Source organism: Acanthopagrus latus, chromosome 5 (genome assembly GCF_904848185.1).
Source record: "Acanthopagrus latus isolate v.2019 chromosome 5, fAcaLat1.1, whole genome shotgun sequence".
Classification (NCBI taxonomy): domain Eukaryota; kingdom Metazoa; phylum Chordata; class Actinopteri; order Spariformes; family Sparidae; genus Acanthopagrus; species Acanthopagrus latus.
In genome coordinates, this window is record NC_051043.1 from 30,812,086 (window position 1) to 30,832,085 (window position 20,000).

The 20,000-nt window shown below is 47.2% G+C and overlaps 3 protein-coding genes across 4 annotated transcripts in view; all 3 read right to left on the reverse strand.

Moving 5' to 3' along the window:
- surf4l (surfeit 4, like) overlaps window positions 1–3,268 on the reverse strand; it is a 4,712-nt gene extending 1,444 nt beyond the window's left edge. Inside the window, exons 1-5 of the mRNA XM_037098895.1 lie at window positions 2,786–3,268; window positions 1,166–1,352; window positions 738–814; window positions 230–273; window positions 1–127 (exon numbers count right to left, since the gene is read on the reverse strand). The exon at window positions 1–127 is cut by the window's left edge and continues 63 nt beyond it. Coding sequence (XP_036954790.1) covers window positions 1–127; window positions 230–273; window positions 738–814; window positions 1,166–1,352; window positions 2,786–2,833 — 483 coding nt within the window. The 5' untranslated portion in view covers window positions 2,834–3,268. The remainder of the gene's footprint in view (window positions 128–229; window positions 274–737; window positions 815–1,165; window positions 1,353–2,785) is intronic.
- A 387-nt stretch (window positions 3,269–3,655) lies between these two features.
- On the reverse strand, window positions 3,656–14,212 carry ciz1b (cdkn1a interacting zinc finger protein 1b). Of its 2 annotated transcripts, none has more exons than XM_037098893.1 (13): window positions 14,071–14,212; window positions 13,473–13,546; window positions 12,848–12,935; window positions 12,624–12,766; window positions 12,128–12,290; window positions 11,894–12,028; window positions 11,699–11,793; window positions 11,499–11,592; window positions 5,198–5,302; window positions 4,943–5,116; window positions 4,501–4,555; window positions 4,244–4,365; window positions 3,656–4,116 (listed from the first exon to the last, which is right to left on the reverse strand). In XM_037098893.1, exons 2-13 carry the CDS (start codon window positions 13,499–13,501, stop codon window positions 4,075–4,077), a joined length of 1,245 nt encoding a protein of 414 aa, XP_036954788.1. In that variant the 5' UTR covers window positions 13,502–13,546; window positions 14,071–14,212; the 3' UTR covers window positions 3,656–4,074. The 2 variants fall into 2 exon arrangements, with proteins under 2 accessions (XP_036954788.1, XP_036954787.1); XM_037098892.1 differs by having other exon boundaries at window positions 11,894–12,034; window positions 14,071–14,209.
- Window positions 14,213–17,172: 2,960 nt separating this feature from the next.
- The window catches only part of kazald3 (Kazal-type serine peptidase inhibitor domain 3), a 3,333-nt gene continuing 505 nt past the window's right edge, over window positions 17,173–20,000 (reverse strand). Inside the window, exons 1-4 of the mRNA XM_037098397.1 lie at window positions 19,625–20,000; window positions 18,007–18,167; window positions 17,781–17,928; window positions 17,173–17,651 (exon numbers count right to left, since the gene is read on the reverse strand). The exon at window positions 19,625–20,000 is cut by the window's right edge and continues 505 nt beyond it. Coding sequence (XP_036954292.1) covers window positions 17,566–17,651; window positions 17,781–17,928; window positions 18,007–18,167; window positions 19,625–20,000 — 771 coding nt within the window. The 3' untranslated portion in view covers window positions 17,173–17,565. The remainder of the gene's footprint in view (window positions 17,652–17,780; window positions 17,929–18,006; window positions 18,168–19,624) is intronic.

The following is a 20,000-nucleotide window of genomic DNA, read 5'->3' on the forward strand; positions in this document are numbered from 1 at the left end:
TCCGAGCTGCAGGAGGTGTTTCGGAGAGCTCTGATGACCGAGAGACGGCACGCCTGCAAACACACTGCGAGCCTCCCCCCGACACTCCGCCAGGAGGAGGAGCAGACCTCCTCCCAGTGCCAGGTTCCTACAGGGGAGGAGAAGAGACTCTGTGATGAACAAACCAAAGTCCACTGTTAACCAGAGACACACTGAGCCAGCTGATGAAGGTCAAAGGTCACACACTCACCTCATCAGGAACTTTGGGTCCCACAGGATGCTGTAGGCCACCGTCTGAAACAACATCACATGTCAGTGTATTCACAGTACACAACATCACTGCTGTGGCCTGATCCTGCCGATCTGCCCTCTACAGCACCTGCAGGATCTGGTCTTTCCTCACAGAGGAGGTAACGCAACTCCTGGTCCAAGCTCTGGTCATCTCCCTCTTGGACTACAGTAACTCCCTCTTGGCTGGACTCTCAGCCTCTGAGACTAAACCACTGCAGTGTATCCAGAACACTGCAGCACCTCGTTTACAAGTGACTCAAGTTATCATCAGTGTGGTGGAGAGGAGTAAAGAACAGCACCGCAGCAAACTGAACTTCTGACAGCTTCAGTTTTACTGCTAATAAATGACGGTAACAACATGATGAAGAGCTCAGAGCGGGTGACATCAGAGGACGTTAAATCGTCAACTTTTCAAGAGGAGTTCTGAGTGGCAGTGTGTGTGTGTGTGAGTGTGTGTGTGTGTGTACCTGCAGGGCGATGATCCCGAACAGAGAGAAGCAGCCATACTGAACAAAGTTTCTACTGATGATCAACACACAGCCGCCTGCAGACACACAGACAGGTTCAGATTTAGGTATCAGTATCTTCTCCTCTGGCGCCATCTTCAGGACAAACTCTGCCTCACTCACACAGATGAAAGTGTATAAGCACATGTACACCAAATTACACTAAAGTAAAATAACTGAGTAAATATACTTAGTTACTTCCCAGAATTAGTCATAAGGTCACTGCTTTGGAGCGCTGACTGTCAAATGTGAGAAATAAATATTTGTTTGTTTGTTCTGTGGACGTTTTTGTGTTTATGTTGTCCATCCTTGACTGGACAATAAGTGTGTGTGTGTGTGTGTGTGTGTGTGTGTGTGTGTGTGTGTGTGTGTGTGTCTGTGTGTGTTACCCAGCTGTCCCAGCAGGTTGAGCAGGACGAAGACGTTGGCGAGGAAGCGTCCGCAGCTCCAGGTGGAGTCGATGTACTCGCTCTGCTCGCTCCACTGGAACCACATCCGGACGCCGTCCTCCAGGAAGGTGCTGACCAGGCAGAGCCGGGCCACGTGGGGGAGGTAGTGTTTGGTGACCCGCAGGAACTAAACACACAATCAATCCATGACTGTGAAGGTGTCACTCTGGACTCACCGCCACCATGTTTTCACCAAACAATCAAACAATCGATGGATTCATAGAGAAATAATCAGCAGACGATCCAGAGTGACGTCACACAACATGTGAAACATCTTTCTTCAACAGATAAACGTCTTCATGACAACACGTCTGCTGCTCAACGACAAACTAACATCAAATAACAGAAAATCAATACTGTCGACCTGAGAGCAGAGCTGTGCTGCAGGAAACATCTGGAGTTAAAATATGAGAAACACATTAGAAACTTATCTGATGTTATAGTAACTGATCCATATATCAACATGTGTATGAACCGTGAGTCAGCTGATCGTCAGCTGTTTCTGTCTGACTGATGAGATCAATTCTTTCAGAATGTCATCTGTAAAGTAACAAGTAGCTCAAAACTGTACTGAGTAAATGTACTTGATTACATTCCATCAGTGAGCTTTAATGAGAACAGGAGAGCATTAAACTACTTCCTGCTTTAAAACTACACTTGTAGTTCTTTACTCTGCAGCCGCGTGAGCGTCATGAAGCGCCTGAGACACTTTGATTGACAGCAGCTGCTTCATCACGTTCACTTCCGGACACACCGTCACTACCTGCTGACCGACGTCAGCGCTCTAACATCAACATCAACATCATTCTGGGATCATGTCGCCCTTCGGTTCACTTCCGTCTTCATGGCATCTTCACACCAGACTCCATTGAGAAATCTGTCAATTTGACACGTCTCGTGTTAAAGCACTCGGACTCGGGGCGGTAACTATTAAGTGAAGCCCTCCCGAACCTCATCAGAACTTCTTCCATCTTTCGGCATATGTTTTACAACTATGACTTATTTTAATACTTGAACAAAGTGCACAATCCAAACTCTTCTTCTACAGTCCAGATGTTGAAAACAACGACCATAACACCAGACCACGTTTAAAAATCCATGATTTTAAAGTTTCCCTGCTGATCTGCCGTCATTCAGAGCTGGTAGAACATATCTGAAGGCTGGTGGCTCATCAGTTGGAGACACTCCTCACTTCGGCTTGCAACTAAGCTGACTCAGGAGCAGCTTTCGTTGTTCGGGTTTAAGTTTTCTTGCACAACAGACTTTCATGTTACACCCACAGTCTGCCTCCACCAGAATACTCAACCAAGTCTGCTGCTAAAGTTACCGAAAACGATTCTTTACCAGAACATGGTGCAGTTTGGATTAATAATCCATATGCCGAATTAACTATTAGAGAGTACTGATTTATGTAAAGTATAAGTCGTGTACAGAGCTCCATAAACAAAAAAGATTTTTGGACGGAATTCGGGAGAAGCGGAAGATATCCGCCGTCTGCCCGAGTCCCAGCCCTGTGTGTGGCCGGCTCAGGGTGCTTGTTTCCCGCAGAGGGGAGCTGACCTGGTCGGCTACATCCTCCGCCTGGCTCATCAGGTCTCCGTGTCCCATCTCTCCCGCTGTTAAGGCACTTCACTGCGGAGGAACGGCTCTCAGCTCAGCTACAAGTCCGGTCAGAAGAGTCCCGCTCCGGCCTGATGATGATGATGCTCGCTGCTGCCTCCTCCGACCCACAATCCTCTGCGCTGAGCGGCCACAGCGCCCCCTGCGGCCGGTCAGGGTGGCGCATGCCACGTGGACTGCGTCTGTCACAGTTTACTAAATCTGATTAAAGTCAGTAAGTCTTGTTTTAATAACCACGTGTCACATTAATCGGAAACTGTTTATAGAAACTAATAAAACTGCAGCAGAACTGATCTCAGAGCTGCTGCTGCTCTCCCTGTGTGTCACATCTGTCCTAGAAAAGTGAAACAAATACAGCTGGAGTCATCTGACATTTCTTAAATGACACTGTTTAAAAAATTAAATGAAGGATTTAATATTACATTATACAACATTATCATTATGATTGATGGAAATCCAGAATGTCAATCAGAAACTGACTAATGAAATGATGACAGAATAAGTCTGAACAAAACTAGTTCCAGTTTCTGTCCAGTGATTTTGTGTTCAGACAGCCTTGTTTTACAAACATAGGTTGGATTATTGTTGTGCTTGTTTTAAGACTGTTTTTTAAATATTCATATCAGGTTTTTTTTTATTTTTTGTTGTGGAAAATGATGATCATTTTAATGCTCTGTCCTCTCTGCTGTGTTCATCAGTAATTATTTTATTATAATGTTATGTTATATTCTGCACACCAGCTTAGACAGATGCTGCACTGTTTCTCTGTTGTGCACATTGACAATAAAGACTTGAATGTTTCATCTTTAATTATTTTTGTAAATATTTTATTAATATTACATTTGAAAAACAGGACATCAAGTCTGCTTTGAAGAAATGTGTCATTTTTCTATGAGGGAAAACAAAAACAATCCATCAAAAAGTGACATGTAGGAATAAACAATGTTTATTAACTTATCGTCTCTTCAGGGCGACTGAGAAGATAAAAGACAGAAAAACACCAGACTGACCCTTTAATGAACATTCAACTGTGACGTCAGCTGCAGGTCACCTGACAGCCAGCAGGGGTCGTTCTGATCCTCACCTGTATTCACCTGTTCACTGTTCACATCACTGTTGTGAACAGGTCAGCTGTTACGTTAAAATTCTGTGGAGAACAGGAAGTACAGCAGGATGATGTCATCACCAGTCCATCACCTGGACACACAGGTGCATTGTGGGACAACAGGTCAGGTCAGATCTTCACTTCTCGTCTGAGCAGCTCTGTGACTCTGAGACACAAAACAACATCAGCACCCTGTGAGTGTGTGTGTGTGTGTGTGTGTGTGTGTGTGTGTGTGTGTGTGTGTGTGTGTGTGTGTGTGTGTGTGTGTGTGTGTGCGCGTGTGTTTGTTTTACCTGCAGGTTCAGGTAGTGTGTCTGTGTCCTGCAGTGTGTGTGTCGTGCTGTCGTCTCTCTGTAGAAGAACTTGTTACAAAGTCGACACAGAAAGCCAGAAACAGGAACTACAAAACGACTTCCTGTACAGACGCACACACACACACACACACACACACACACACACACATTTATTGTTTCAACATTCTTCGACTGTTTTTAGTCTAATGGAGGTGAAATTCAATGTAGGCATTCAACCTAAAACACAGAAAACATACCATATGTGGTCTGGGGGTCATAGTCCTCCCTGTGTGTTTCCTGTGTGTCAGCTGTCTGCAACACACACACACACACACACACACACACACACACACTTGCTCACAGAGTTTCACAGAGTTTATAAAGTGTCTTCTAACTCAACAACTTACTAAACTGAGACACAAACTGACACTTTTTACAAGGAGACAAACAACTTCAGTTTCTGATTTAACGCTGAATTTATAAGGACACGATGAGTTAGAATTTGTTGCAGCTGTTTCACAAAGCTTGTTCAGTTCCTCCTCATGAAACAACTCTTAAAATCACCACATTTGTGAATGGAGTCTGGTGTTGTGTTACTGGCTTAGCGTTGGACCAGGTGAACAGACACTGTGTTCACAGACAGCTGACGGCGGCAAATCTGTGTGAAACAAACAATCAGGCGTATATGAATCTTTGTACCTCCAACTCTTTTTCTTCCGCTTCCTCTTTTCTTACACCACCCTCTTCCTCTTCATCAGCTACTTCCACCTCTTCTTCTTCCTCCTCGTCCTCAACCTCGTCCTCCTCTCCCTCAAAGCAGCCGACAGCGTCCACTGTGATCAGCTCCTCCTCCTGCGCCTCCTGCAGGTGCACCTGGGAGGAGACAGACACAGAATCAAACTCACCCTGCTGGTTTGTGCTGAACTCGACACGTGTCACCTGACCCCTGCTCACCTGCTGCTTGTGCTCTGCTGACTTCATGTGCTCCACAAACTTCCTGGGAGTCCTGAAGTGACGTTTACACACCGGACAGAAGGGACGACACAGCTGCTTACACATCTGGAGACACACACACACACAGCTGCTTACACATCTGGAGACACACACACACACACACACAGCTGCTTACACATCTGGAGACATACACACACACACAGCTGCTTACACATCTGGAGACACACACACACACACAGCTGCTTACACATCTGGAGACACACACACACACAGCTGCTTACACACCTGGAGACACACACACACACACACAGCTGCTTACACATCTGGAGACACACACACACACACAGCTGCTTACACATCTGGAGACACACACACACACAGCTGCTTACACACCTGGAGACACACACACACACACACACACACACACAGCTGCTTACACATCTGGAGACACACACACACACAGCTGCTTACACACCTGGAGACACACACACACACACACACACACAGCTGCTTACACATCTGGAGACACACACACACACACACAGCTGCTTACACATCTGGAGACACACACACACACACAGCTGCTTACACATCTGGAGACACACACACACACACAGCTGCTTACACATCTGGAGACACACACACACAGCTGCTTACACATCTGGAGACACACACACACACACAGCTGCTTACACATCTGGAGACACACACACACACACAGCTGCTTACACATCTGGAGACACACACACACACAGCTGCTTACACATCTGGAGACACACACACACACACAGCTGCTTACACATCTGGAGACACACACACACACAGCTGCTTACACACCTGGAGACACACACACACACACAGCTGCTTACACATCTGGAGACACACACACACACAGCTGCTTACACACCTGGAGACACACACACACACAGCTGCTTACACACCTGGAGACACACACACACACACACAGCTGCTTACACATCTGGAGACACACACACACACACACAGCTGCTTACACATCTGGAGACACACACACACACACACAGCTGCTTACACATCTGGAGACACACACACACACAGCTGCTTACACATCTGGAGACACACACACACACAGCTGCTTACACATCTGGAGACACACACACACACACAGCTGCTTACACATCTGGAGACACACACACACACACAGCTGCTTACACATCTGGAGACACACACACACACAGCTGCTTACACACCTGGAGACACACACACACACACACAGCTGCTTACACATCTGGAGACACACACACACACACAGCTGCTAACACAGCTGGAGACACACACACACACAGCTGCTTACACACCTGGAGACACACACACACACACACACACACACACAGCTGCTTACACATCTGGAGACACACACACACACAGCTGCTTACACACCTGGAGACACACACACACACACACACACACAGCTGCTTACACATCTGGAGACACACACACACACACACAGCTGCTTACACATCTGGAGACACACACACACAGCTGCTTACACATCTGGAGACACACACACACAGCTGCTTACACATCTGGAGACACACACACACACACAGCTGCTTACACATCTGGAGACACACACACACACACAGCTGCTTACACATCTGGAGACACACACACACACAGCTGCTTACACATCTGGAGACACACACACACACACAGCTGCTTACACATCTGGAGACACACACACACACACAGCTGCTTACACACCTGGAGACACACACACACACACAGCTGCTTACACATCTGGAGACACACACACACACAGCTGCTTACACACCTGGAGACACACACACACACAGCTGCTTACACACCTGGAGACACACACACACACACAGCTGCTTACACATCTGGAGACACACACACACACACACAGCTGCTTACACATCTGGAGACACACACACACACACAGCTGCTTACACATCTGGAGACACACACACACACACAGCTGCTTACACATCTGGAGACACACACACAGCTGCTTACACATCTGGAGACACACACACACACACAGCTGCTTACACATCTGGAGACACACACACACACACAGCTGCTTACACATCTGGAGACACACACACACACACAGCTGCTTACACATCTGGAGACACACACACACACACAGCTGCTTACACATCTGGAGACACACACACACACAGCTGCTTACACACCTGGAGACACACACACACACACAGCTGCTTACACATCTGGAGACACACACACACACACAGCTGCTTACACATCTGGAGACACACACACACACACAGCTGCTTACACATCTGGAGACACACACACACACACAGCTGCTTACACATCTGGAGACACACACACACACACAGCTGCTTACACATCTGGAGACACACACACACACAGCTGCTTACACACCTGGAGACACACACACACACACAGCTGCTTACACACCTGGAGACACACACACACACACAGCTGCTTACACATCTGGAGACACACACACACACACAGCTGCTTACACATCTGGAGACACACACACACACACAGCTGCTTACACATCTGGAGACACACACACACACACAGCTGCTTACACATCTGGAGACACACACACACACACAGCTGCTTACACACCTGGAGACACACACACACACACAGCTGCTTACACACCTGGAGACACACACACACACACACACACACACACAGCTGCTTACACATCTGGAGACACACACACACACACACAGCTGCTTACACATCTGGAGACACACACACACACACACACACAGCTGCTTACACATCTGGAGACACACACACACACACAGCTGCTTACACATCTGGAGACACACACACACACACAGCTGCTTACACATCTGGAGACACACACACACACACAGCTGCTTACACACCTGGAGACACACACACACACACACACACACACACAGCTGCTTACACATCTGGAGACACACACACACACACACAGCTGCTTACACATCTGGAGACACACACACACACAGCTGCTTACACATCTGGAGACACACACACACACAGCTGCTTACACATCTGGAGACACACACACACACAGCTGCTTACACACCTGGAGACACACACACACACACAGCTGCTTACACACCTGGAGACACACACACACACACACAGCTGCTTACACATCTGGAGACACACACACACACACACACAGCTGCTTACACATCTGGAGACACACACACACACACACAGCTGCTTACACATCTGGAGACACACACACACACAGCTGCTTACACATCTGGAGACACACACACACACAGCTGCTTACACATCTGGAGACACACACACACACACACAGCTGCTTACACATCTGGAGACACACACACACACACAGCTGCTTACACATCTGGAGACACACACACACACACAGCTGCTTACACATCTGGAGACACACACACACACACAGCTGCTTACACATCTGGAGACACACACACACACACAGCTGCTTACACATCTGGAGACACACACACACACAGCTGCTTACACACCTGGAGACACACACACACACACAGCTGCTTACACATCTGGAGACACACACACACACACAGCTGCTTACACATCTGGAGACACACACACACACACAGCTGCTTACACATCTGGAGACACACACACACACACAGCTGCTTACACATCTGGAGACACACACACACACACAGCTGCTTACACATCTGGAGACACACACACACACAGCTGCTTACACACCTGGAGACACACACACACACACAGCTGCTTACACATCTGGAGACACACACACACACACACAGCTGCTTACACATCTGGAGACACACACACACACACACACAGCTGCTTACACATCTGGAGACACACACACACACACAGCTGCTTACACATCTGGAGACACACACACACACACAGCTGCTTACACATCTGGAGACACACACACACACACAGCTGCTTACACATCTGGAGACACACACACACACACAGCTGCTTACACACCTGGAGACACACACACACACACAGCTGCTTACACACCTGGAGACACACACACACACACACACACACACACACAGCTGCTTACACATCTGGAGACACACACACACACACACAGCTGCTTACACATCTGGAGACACACACACACACACACACACAGCTGCTTACACATCTGGAGACACACACACACACACAGCTGCTTACACATCTGGAGACACACACACACACACAGCTGCTTACACATCTGGAGACACACACACACACACAGCTGCTTACACACCTGGAGACACACACACACACACACACACACACACACAGCTGCTTACACATCTGGAGACACACACACACACACACAGCTGCTTACACATCTGGAGACACACACACACACAGCTGCTTACACATCTGGAGACACACACACACACAGCTGCTTACACATCTGGAGACACACACACACACAGCTGCTTACACACCTGGAGACACACACACACACACACAGCTGCTTACACATCTGGAGACACACACACACACAGCTGCTTACACATCTGGAGACACACACACACACAGCTGCTTACACACCTGGAGACACACACACACACACAGCTGCTTACACATCTGGAGACACACACACACACAGCTGCTTACACATCTGGAGACACACACACACACAGCTGCTTACACACCTGGAGACACACACACACACACACAGCTGCTTACACATCTGGAGACACACACACACACACACAGCTGCTTACACATCTGGAGACACACACACACACACACACAGCTGCTTACACATCTGGAGACACACACACACACACAGCTGCTTACACATCTGGAGACACACACACACACACAGCTGCTTACACATCTGGAGACACACACACACACACAGCTGCTTACACATCTGGAGACACACACACACACACAGCTGCTTACACACCTGGAGACACACACACACACACAGCTGCTTACACACCTGGAGACACACACACACACACACACACACACACACAGCTGCTTACACATCTGGAGACACACACACACACACACAGCTGCTTACACATCTGGAGACACACACACACACACACACACAGCTGCTTACACATCTGGAGACACACACACACACACAGCTGCTTACACATCTGGAGACACACACACACACACAGCTGCTTACACATCTGGAGACACACACACACACACAGCTGCTTACACACCTGGAGACACACACACACACACACACACACACACACAGCTGCTTACACATCTGGAGACACACACACACACACACAGCTGCTTACACATCTGGAGACACACACACACACAGCTGCTTACACATCTGGAGACACACACACACACAGCTGCTTACACATCTGGAGACACACACACACACAGCTGCTTACACACCTGGAGACACACACACACACACAGCTGCTTACACATCTGGAGACACACACACACACAGCTGCTTACACATCTGGAGACACACACACACACAGCTGCTTACACACCTGGAGACACACACACACACACAGCTGCTTACACATCTGGAGACACACACACACACAGCTGCTTACACATCTGGAGACACACACACACACAGCTGCTTACACACCTGGAGACACACACACACACACACAGCTGCTTACACATCTGGAGACACACACACACACACACACACACAGCTGCTTACACATCTGGAGACACACACACACACACAGCTGCTTACACATCTGGAGACACACACACACACAGCTGCTTACACACCTGGAGACACACACACACACAGCTGCTTACACATCTGGAGACACACACACACACAGCTGCTTACACACCTGGAGACACACACACACACACACACACACACAGCTGCTTACACATCTGGAGACACACACACACACACACAGCTGCTTACACATCTGGAGACACACACACACACAGAGCTGCTTACACGTCTGGAGACACACACACACAGCTGCTTACACATCTGGAGACACACACACACACACACACACACAGCTGCTTACACATCTGGAGACACACACACACACACACACACACACACACACACACACACACACACACACACAGCTGCTTACACATCTGGACACACACACACACACACACACACACACACACACAGAGCTGCCTACACATCTGGAGACACACACACACACACAGCTGCTTACACATCTGGACACACACACACACACAGAGCTGCTTACACATCTGGAGACACACACACACACACACACACACACACACACACACACAGTTAGCATTTTGAAGTCCTGTTAGCAACGCTTCCCACCTTGTGCTGTTTGGTCCGTCGATGGATGATGACATCACCACTGAAGTGAGTCTGACAGGTGTCACACCAGCGTTGTGTATCAGGGCGACGCCTCCTGGAGGACAAAGGTGAACCATCAGAAGGAAGAGGTGTGTGTGTGTGTGTGTGTGTGTGTGTGTGTGTGTGTGTGTGTGTGTGTGTGTGTGTGTGTGTGTGTTTACCCGTCCTGCAGTGTGTGTGTGTCGAGGCAGATGGACTGTGTGATGTCCTTCAGTCTCCTCAGGTGTTCTGGTCCTGACATGTGCTCCTGAAACACCTGAACACACACAGCAGTCACTACCTCCTGTCCTACAGTCCAGACTGACTGTACAGCAGGAGCCTCAGGTGTGTGTATGTGTGTGCTCGCTGTGTCTCACCTGCACAGAGCGACAGGTGAGGTTACAGACATGACAGTGGAGTCCACCTGTCTGTCTGTCGGCCGTCCTGTCTGTCTGTCCAAACTCTCTGCTCTCACTGCTCTGCTGGATGGTGACCTTCAGAGACGCCACGCTCTGCAGCTGACACACACACACACATACACACACACACACACACGTTACAACACTCTTATATTTATGAGGCCATTAACTGATGACATCACAGTTCATCACCTCAGTTGCTCTGCTGTCCTCGCTCAGCTCTGCTGCCCCCTGCTGGTCTGGAGGAGGTCTGGACAGATTACACACACTTCCTGTGGAGCAGCTCTCACTTCCTGGTTGACCACATGACCCCGGGACTCTCTCTCTATTGGTTGGAGCTGCAGGATCGGCAGTCCTGAGGAAACGTATTTGTTTTTTGTCCTGCTAATGTTCAGGTCACACTTTCAAAATCCAGTGGAGAAAAGTAACTAAGTATTTACTAGTACTGTTTCTTAAGTACTATTTCAAGATACTGCAGTTTTCTGTCACAGAGGAAAGAAACCAAGTGGAAGAAGTGGAGAGCTTTAATTACTCAAACTGATCAATTATCACAACATTTGGTGATTCATTAAATAATTGGCGACTAATTTATTAATCATCGCAGTTTGACAGCAGATTGATTGATAATCAAAATTTGAAACTGTTTTCTGACTCATCAGCATGTCGTCTGTAATAAATTCTGACTGACCCGTCCAGTCTTGCCCTCTTCGTCTCTCCTGAACCTCCGTCAGGTCCCGGGTCTCCTCCACCTTCTTCTGTGGTGTTGGAGCTGCTGCTCGGCCAGCTGTCAGAGCTTCCAGTCGCTGATCCCGCCCACTTCCTGCCTGAAACCTGACAAAGAATAAAACACAGTGAGCTGGATCCATGATGGAGATGGGCGGCGGCGAGGGGGCGGGGTTTGTTTCAGCTGACCTGATGAGTCAGAGGCGGTCTGCAATGTATGGGGCCAATAGGGAATCGAACCCGCGTCACTCTGTTCACTGCAGCAGGTACAAAACACCTGCAGAGGACAGAGACGAGGTCATTAAAGCAAACTGTTGTAATAACTATTAATGTTGAGCTCATTTCATCACCTGTCGGTTATTTAATCAGTTAATCATGTTATTAATTGTTGAAGCTCTCAGATCTGCTGCTCCACTTAGACGTGAATGTTTCTGTTTCTGATTGACATTTAATCAGTTTATCCAGAAATTACCAACAGTAATAGTACTTATTATGCAGATATATGTGTGATATAACTGGATTATAATTATTGATGCGTTCATCACTTCCACGGTGACGATGGAGCTCACTGCAACGACTTTACATACTGATGGAGCTTTAATTACACATCTTCATTTATCACTGGTTACATGTCAAATAAAAAAATGAAAGCTTCCAGTCATTGTTTTGTCTCCAAAAGGTCAGAAAACATCCACAGATGACTCATTTTCATATTCATGACGTCTTCTCTATTGTAATCCACAGTGCAGCTCTGCTGTTACAACCTGCCACACCAGAACCCACCAGAACCCACCAGCCCTCCTACCGGTCCTACCTGTCTGCTCTGCGCTGCTGTCTGACCATGCTGGAGCCCGGACCAGCTGACCCTGGACCAGCTGCGACCACAATCTGTACAACAACAGCCAATGTCATGTAAATGTGGACAACTTGAAACTCTACATTAAGAACAGACTTAAATATAACTTACTAAACAGACACAATCCTGAAAAACCAGGCTCTCAACTACATGTCTGTTGTAGAGAACTTAATTCAAATATTAATAACTTTTAGCAGGGAATGCTGTCTGGCCTTCTCGAGTCTTACGTGCTCTAACTATTTGGAAAAGGTAACAGAATGTCTACTAAAGTCCTAGATGTCTCGTATATAAGCCGAATTTTTGACTCGATTAACTCAGTTCCTAAAATGTCTTCATTAATTGAATTCAAATGACTGTACTCTGTTGATAAGCAGTCAAACTTTAAATTAGCAAATTTTTAACAGGAACCTGGCGCCGACCGTAGTTAACGTTAACAGCGTGTAGCGGCTATTTACAAACTGAGCAGCCTGACGTCACAGTTTTATTTCTTTAAGCTGTTCGTCAGAATAAAGACAAAATTCATAATGTTGTCAGACGGACACTGAGCTCAACTCACCTCTCAGCGAAAGCTAAAGCTAAAGCTAGCTCACAGGCTACATGTAAACACTGGACGGCTGTTTGTCTCCGAGCTGCTCTGTCGCCCCCTGCTGGCTGGGAGGAGGAACAGCGATCACCTGGAGACCTGCAGCTGTGTCGATCACCTGAGCGCGATTTCATGTGACGTGTTGCGATTTAACAGCCCTGATATCCACAGTGATGACGAGGATTAATCCCTGATCAGTAATGAACCCTCTGATGTGTGGATCAATACATCACAAAGGAACGTCCTCTAAACTTTGCTTTAAATCTGAAACAAGAATCAAACAACTTTGTTTCGATATGTGATCATGAAGGAGTCTAATCATGATAAATAACTTTATTAAATCTTTTTATTCTCAGTAACACAAACAGGTGTTACATTTTATTTTACTTTTTCAAAGTCTGACTGTTTGATGTATATTTATATAAATATATAAACTATTCTACTCTAAATTCTGTACAATAATGAGGCCTGAATATGCAGAATACTCTGAGAATATTAATACAATGTGGGTAAAAGTGTTACTGTAAAACATTTTTACTTGTCTGGTTTCCTCAGAATGAGATGATTTAACAGTAAATCTGTTCTTCCTTCCTCCATTTTTAATTTATGATGTCAGAGTCACAAAGATGAGCTGGGATCAGGGTCTGCGTCCTCTGAAGGACTCGGCCTCTGTGGTCTTTGAAGGCGAGTCCTTCAGAGACCTTGTTAACCTGGTCAGCCGTTGTTAAATGTGACGGTCGAGCCTCTGGAGCATTTCTTGGTTGCGTCACCAGATGTTTTACCCTTACGTCATGATAGTGATGATCTATGCCACGCGATGTTGCCATTTTCTTTCTTTCTTTCTTCTTTTTTGGGCAAGCAAAGAATTTTGGGATATGTGAGGCCACGAAGGATCGTAGTGATGCATCCTCCAGAAACAGGGAGAAGAAGGAGCATCTGGAGGATTCAGACTGGGACAAACTTCGTGCTGGGTAGTGATGTAGTTGGCCTTCAGATTCTCCTCTGAAGGATGCAGACCTGAACTGAGACACAGCAGGTGTTAAACAGTCAGTTCTGCTGAGTCTTTCCAGGCTCCAGGGAGCGCTCTGATTGGCTGACGAGGTCTGGAAGTTATTTCCAGCTCGCAGTGAATCTGCTGGTATTTCCTGGATTCACTCGCAGACAGACGAGCCGCAGGAGCTCCGAGGCACATCCTGCACACAGACGGTCATTAAATGCACCACAGACACATAAACATGAAGCACAACTGTGACATGAACACAACACACACACACACACACACACACACACACACACACACACACACACACACACACACACTGTGTCTGTGCCACTAATGTGTTTTCAATAAGAATATTTAACATGGCTGAAATAAATATCTAATACACGATCTGCTTACACACACACACACACACACACACACACACACACACACACACACACACACACACTATATAATCTGGCTGTCTGTTGTTGATTTGTCGTCTTCACAGTAAAATGTGTTTTTCATTGCGGTTGGAAAAATGTCTCTCCATAAAGGAAAAAGGTTTGACTGCGGCCTGTCTCTTCTTCTGTGGTTTAATGCCACCAAACAGAGTTTTAGCTCCGCCTGCTGTTTACCTTCGTCAACAAATCAGCTCACAGTCACACAACAAACATGTGGGACTGGGTATGAACAAATAAAGGATTAGAAACAGTTAACTGACTGAGTCCATGGAAACAGTACACTTCCTGTTTACATCCCCCAAAGCATCATGGGGGTTTTAAAATGAAAACGTTACAGAAAACTTCATGAAGTTTTCTGTAACGTCCTCAGGCAGCAGCTGACTGAGCCTGAGCTGCTGCAGCAGGTTTCAACAGGTTCAGTTTAGAGCCACTGTGGGTGAGGTCAGTGTCAATCAGGCTGGGTGAAGGAGCAGCAGGAGGCGCAGCAGGAGGCGCAGCAGGAGGCGCAGCAGGAGCTGAGCCGCTGTGTTAATAGATTCTCCACAGGTTTCTTCACTTCCTCTGAATGGAAACTCACACAGATACATTTCATCAGAGGAGCTTCAGCTTCCTGTGGACTGAATCTGTGTCAGGACGTCCTGCTGTCTGCTACAGAGCAGCTCTGTGCTCTCAGGTGTGACTGACAGTGTCTGAGGGTCAGTGTGAGGTCTGGATCTGGATCTGGATCTGGATCTGGATCTGGATCTGGATCTGGATCAGTCCGTCTCCTAGGATCCATCTGGATATCTCTCACTGTTGAATTCAGCCATGCTGAAAAAACAGCTTGGACCAGCACCAGAACACAACATGCTGGTCTATGCTGTGTTGGGGTGTTCAGCAGGGATGTTCCCCTCAGGATCAACTGGAATATCTGTGCTGATCCTCTGACACTCCATCATCAGGCCGCCATGTTCATGTGTCCAGTACTTTAGCATGCTAACAAGCTAAAGTTAGGTAGTGAACACAGTAGTATTATATTACTAAACACCAGCATGTTAGCATTAACATTGTGAGCATGTCGATGATGTTTGCAATTAGCTCAAAGCTCCCCTGTGTTTGAAGTACAGGCTCCAAAGCTGTTAGCATTAAGCTAACAGTCACACATGCAGACCGTGGATCAGTAAAGAGAATTGGATGCAGTGTTAGAGGCAGAGCTTCATCCCAATGAAAGCTGCTGATTGGTGCACAAACACAGAGTTTGACTTTATAAAATGACACAGATCTTTTGTGCTGTGCACAGTGTAGCATGTATGCTAACTTCCTGTTTAGCCCCCTGCTAACTTGAGTGGGGCTGAAATAATTAAAGGTGGATCGGACCGACTGATTAAATCATGGAAGGGAAACAAGTCGTCTCACTGCAGGATGTGACGGAACCGCCGCGTTACAGAATCTGTTTCTGGGAGTTCTAGCTTCTGGGTTTACTTCCTGGTTATGAAACTCAAATGATGACATCACAGATTTTAAAAACGCTCTCCTCAGCTCGAGGAAAGTTTAATAAGGAGGAAGAAGAAGATGATGATGAGGAGGAGGAGGCGTGAACGTTTGATTCCAGTGTGTGATGGAGAAACAAAAACAGTTGCTTGTTTTTTTTCTTTATGTTTATATATTTATTTTAAACATTATATGTATTATTGATGATATTATTGATAATATTATTGATAATATGTTTCACACAGACAGCTGACAGGAGACTCGGCCTCAAACCTGCGACGCCGACAACACGTTCAACACGCTGAGCCTTGGTGTCACAGTGTGATGTCATCATGTCTTTAATATATGATGATGATGATGATGATGAAGGTGATGAAGGTGATGATGATGATGATGATGATGATGATGATGAAGATGATGACGATGAAGGTGACGATGATGATGATGATAATGAAGGTGATGATGAGGATGAGGATGATGAAGATGACCAGTGTTTACTATCTCTGCTGCTCACACTGACATCAGCTGAGAGGAAGTGACATCACGTGTGTCTCAGTAAAAGTCCTGGTCGTAGTCTGTGGCGTCGATCAGCTGCTTCATCTCCGACACGCTGTTAGCCAGGTAGGACCGCAGCTCGTCTGACAGGGAGACAGAGAGTGAGACAGGTGTGGGCCGCTGTTTAAATGATATAAAACTAAAAAGGATGAAAGTGACTCAGTCTATTATCAGGTGCACCACCTGTCTGTGTGTTGGTCTGTGTGTCTCACCTGCTCCCAGTACTCCCAGTACAGCAGAGGCTGACACACTCCCCAGGTTGTTACGAGCGATGCAGCGATAGGTTCCTGAGTCCTGTGGCTCCGCCCCCTCGATCTGCAGCCAACTAGAGAGCTCGAATTTCAGGGGACCGCCCCTCGACTGTGGAGACAGATGGCGACAGTGAGTCAGGTGCAGCGCTGAGCTCCACTGTGAGTTACCTGCAGAGTCAGAGCTCACCTGGACGGAGATGTGGGGGTCGTCACCGGGCAGGACGACGTCTCGGCCCTCCTTCCTCCACTCGACCAACGCCATCGGAAACGCAAAGACCTCACAGAGAAAGACCAGACTACTTCCTGTCCCATTCACTTGACTGTGAGGAGGGACCTTAATGACGGGGACTGACAGACAGACAGGTGAGAGACGGACAGGTGAGAGAGACGGACAGGTGAGAGAGACAAATCACAGATTTGAATGTTAAAGGTGGAGGAGGTGTTTCTCCTCAGACACACAGTGACTCAGTCTCAGTCTGAACGCTGAACAGATGTGCTAACATGTGGGTGGAGCTAACATGTGGGTGGGGCTAGCGTGTGGGTGTGGCTAAGAGATGAGTGGTGTCATGTAAACGACTTCTCTTTTCTTGGTTGGTCCAGAAGATTTCAAAGATCAAAAAGTCACCAGGAGTCTTCCAGGCTGAGTGCAGAATGCAGAAAAGTGGGTGTGTCTGTTCGAACAACATGGTTTCAGCCAATCACTATTCTGCTTAATTTCTGCTGACACTGTTATTTCTTTATGGAAAAACACCATATTTTCTTATGGAAAATCTCTGTACATCTGGTGGAAAAACACAGTACTACCTTCTGCGCTTGTGTGAATATTGGCGTATGTGCAGAACTGCATGTCGACCAGTTGCTCCTCACCTCGCTTTGGTTTTATTAAGAAGTTGCTCTCACTGTGTCCTAATCACTGGCCTTCAGTTAACTCCCTCTCTTGATGCATCCCATTATATCTGATCACTCTTTGCTCTGTATGTTTAAACTTAATGAAAGTGTTACATGTTTGGTTATATGATGTAATTCTTAGATGTGTGGTTACATCTTCACACTTGACATTATCTGACTGCAGCAGCTTTAATCAGCAGAAGCACTTTTCAGTCAACTGGTGCCCAGAAGTTTGTTCCAGCAACTCTTTCACACTTGATACTCTTTGTTTCTTACTTTTATCATTATAACACTATCAGTTACCATTAATCACTATTTACTAACTGTGGTTATTTTACACTACAGAGGGCTCACAGTCTGACTGGATCAGCTCCATCAGCTCCGTCAGACCACAGCTGCAGCTCTGTGTTCATCAGAGCTGATCCAGGATCAGTCCGTGTTACTGAGGACGACCCGGCTTGGTCTGTTGACTGGACTGTTCTGACCTCACAGGCTCAAGTTTCTCTCTGTTGGTGTCATTGATCGTATCAATAAACTAATCATATGTGAACATGTGACACACGGGTAGTACTGGGACATCTTCTGCTGTGGCCCGGTCCAAACGGAGCGGCAGCAGAACCTGGTTCCTGTCTGTGGCTCCATCACACTGAAGTTTGTCTTCAGAGACACACTGCCGGCTTCTGATTGGTTAATGATTTAATTATAAATTCCACTCTTTGATTACTCCACTGAATGTGTTTACACTGTGGATCAATGTGACGTCATCTTTGTTATTTATACCTGAGCAGGTGAGTTCACAGAGTTATTAAAGCTGGAGCCATTAATCAGCTGATCAATTCATCAACTGAAGGTTCATTTTACAAATATCACACACACACACACACACACACACACACACACACACACACACGTGGTACCGGTTCTGCAGGGCCCTCTTCCTCTGGTCTTGAGTTCTGGTCTGGAGAATGCGGCCTCTCTGAACTGACACATGTTCATGTATGTGACTCCATCAGAACCACACACCGCCTCCTGCTGCTCACACACACACACCTCCTCCTCTTCATCCTCCCCCCCCCCTCCTCCTCCTCCTCCTCCTCCTCCCCCTGCGGGTCGCGGGTCCGTCTGACACCGCAGTCCGGTACCGCACAGCCCGTAGTAGACGCTGCGGGGCCCCGGGTCGCAGGCTTGGCCCTCCAGGTTTCCACACTCTTTACAGCAGCCGCACGAGTCCAGCACAAGTCCGGCCCGACAGCCCCGGGTCTCCGGGCACAGGTCCGGCTCACAGGACCCGCA

Coding starts and splice junctions, on each gene's coding strand:
- ciz1b (XM_037098892.1), bottom strand. CDS start 13,501: ATGGTCAGACAGCAGCGCAGAGCAGACAG. Junction 5,117..5,197: donor CAGCAGAGCACAAGCAGCAG/GTGAGCAGGGGT, acceptor GTCTCCTCCCAG/GTGCACCTGCAGGAGGCGCA. Junction 4,556..4,942: donor CGGAAGAAAAAGAGTTGGAG/GTACAAAGATTC, acceptor TGTGTGTTGCAG/ACAGCTGACACACAGGAAAC.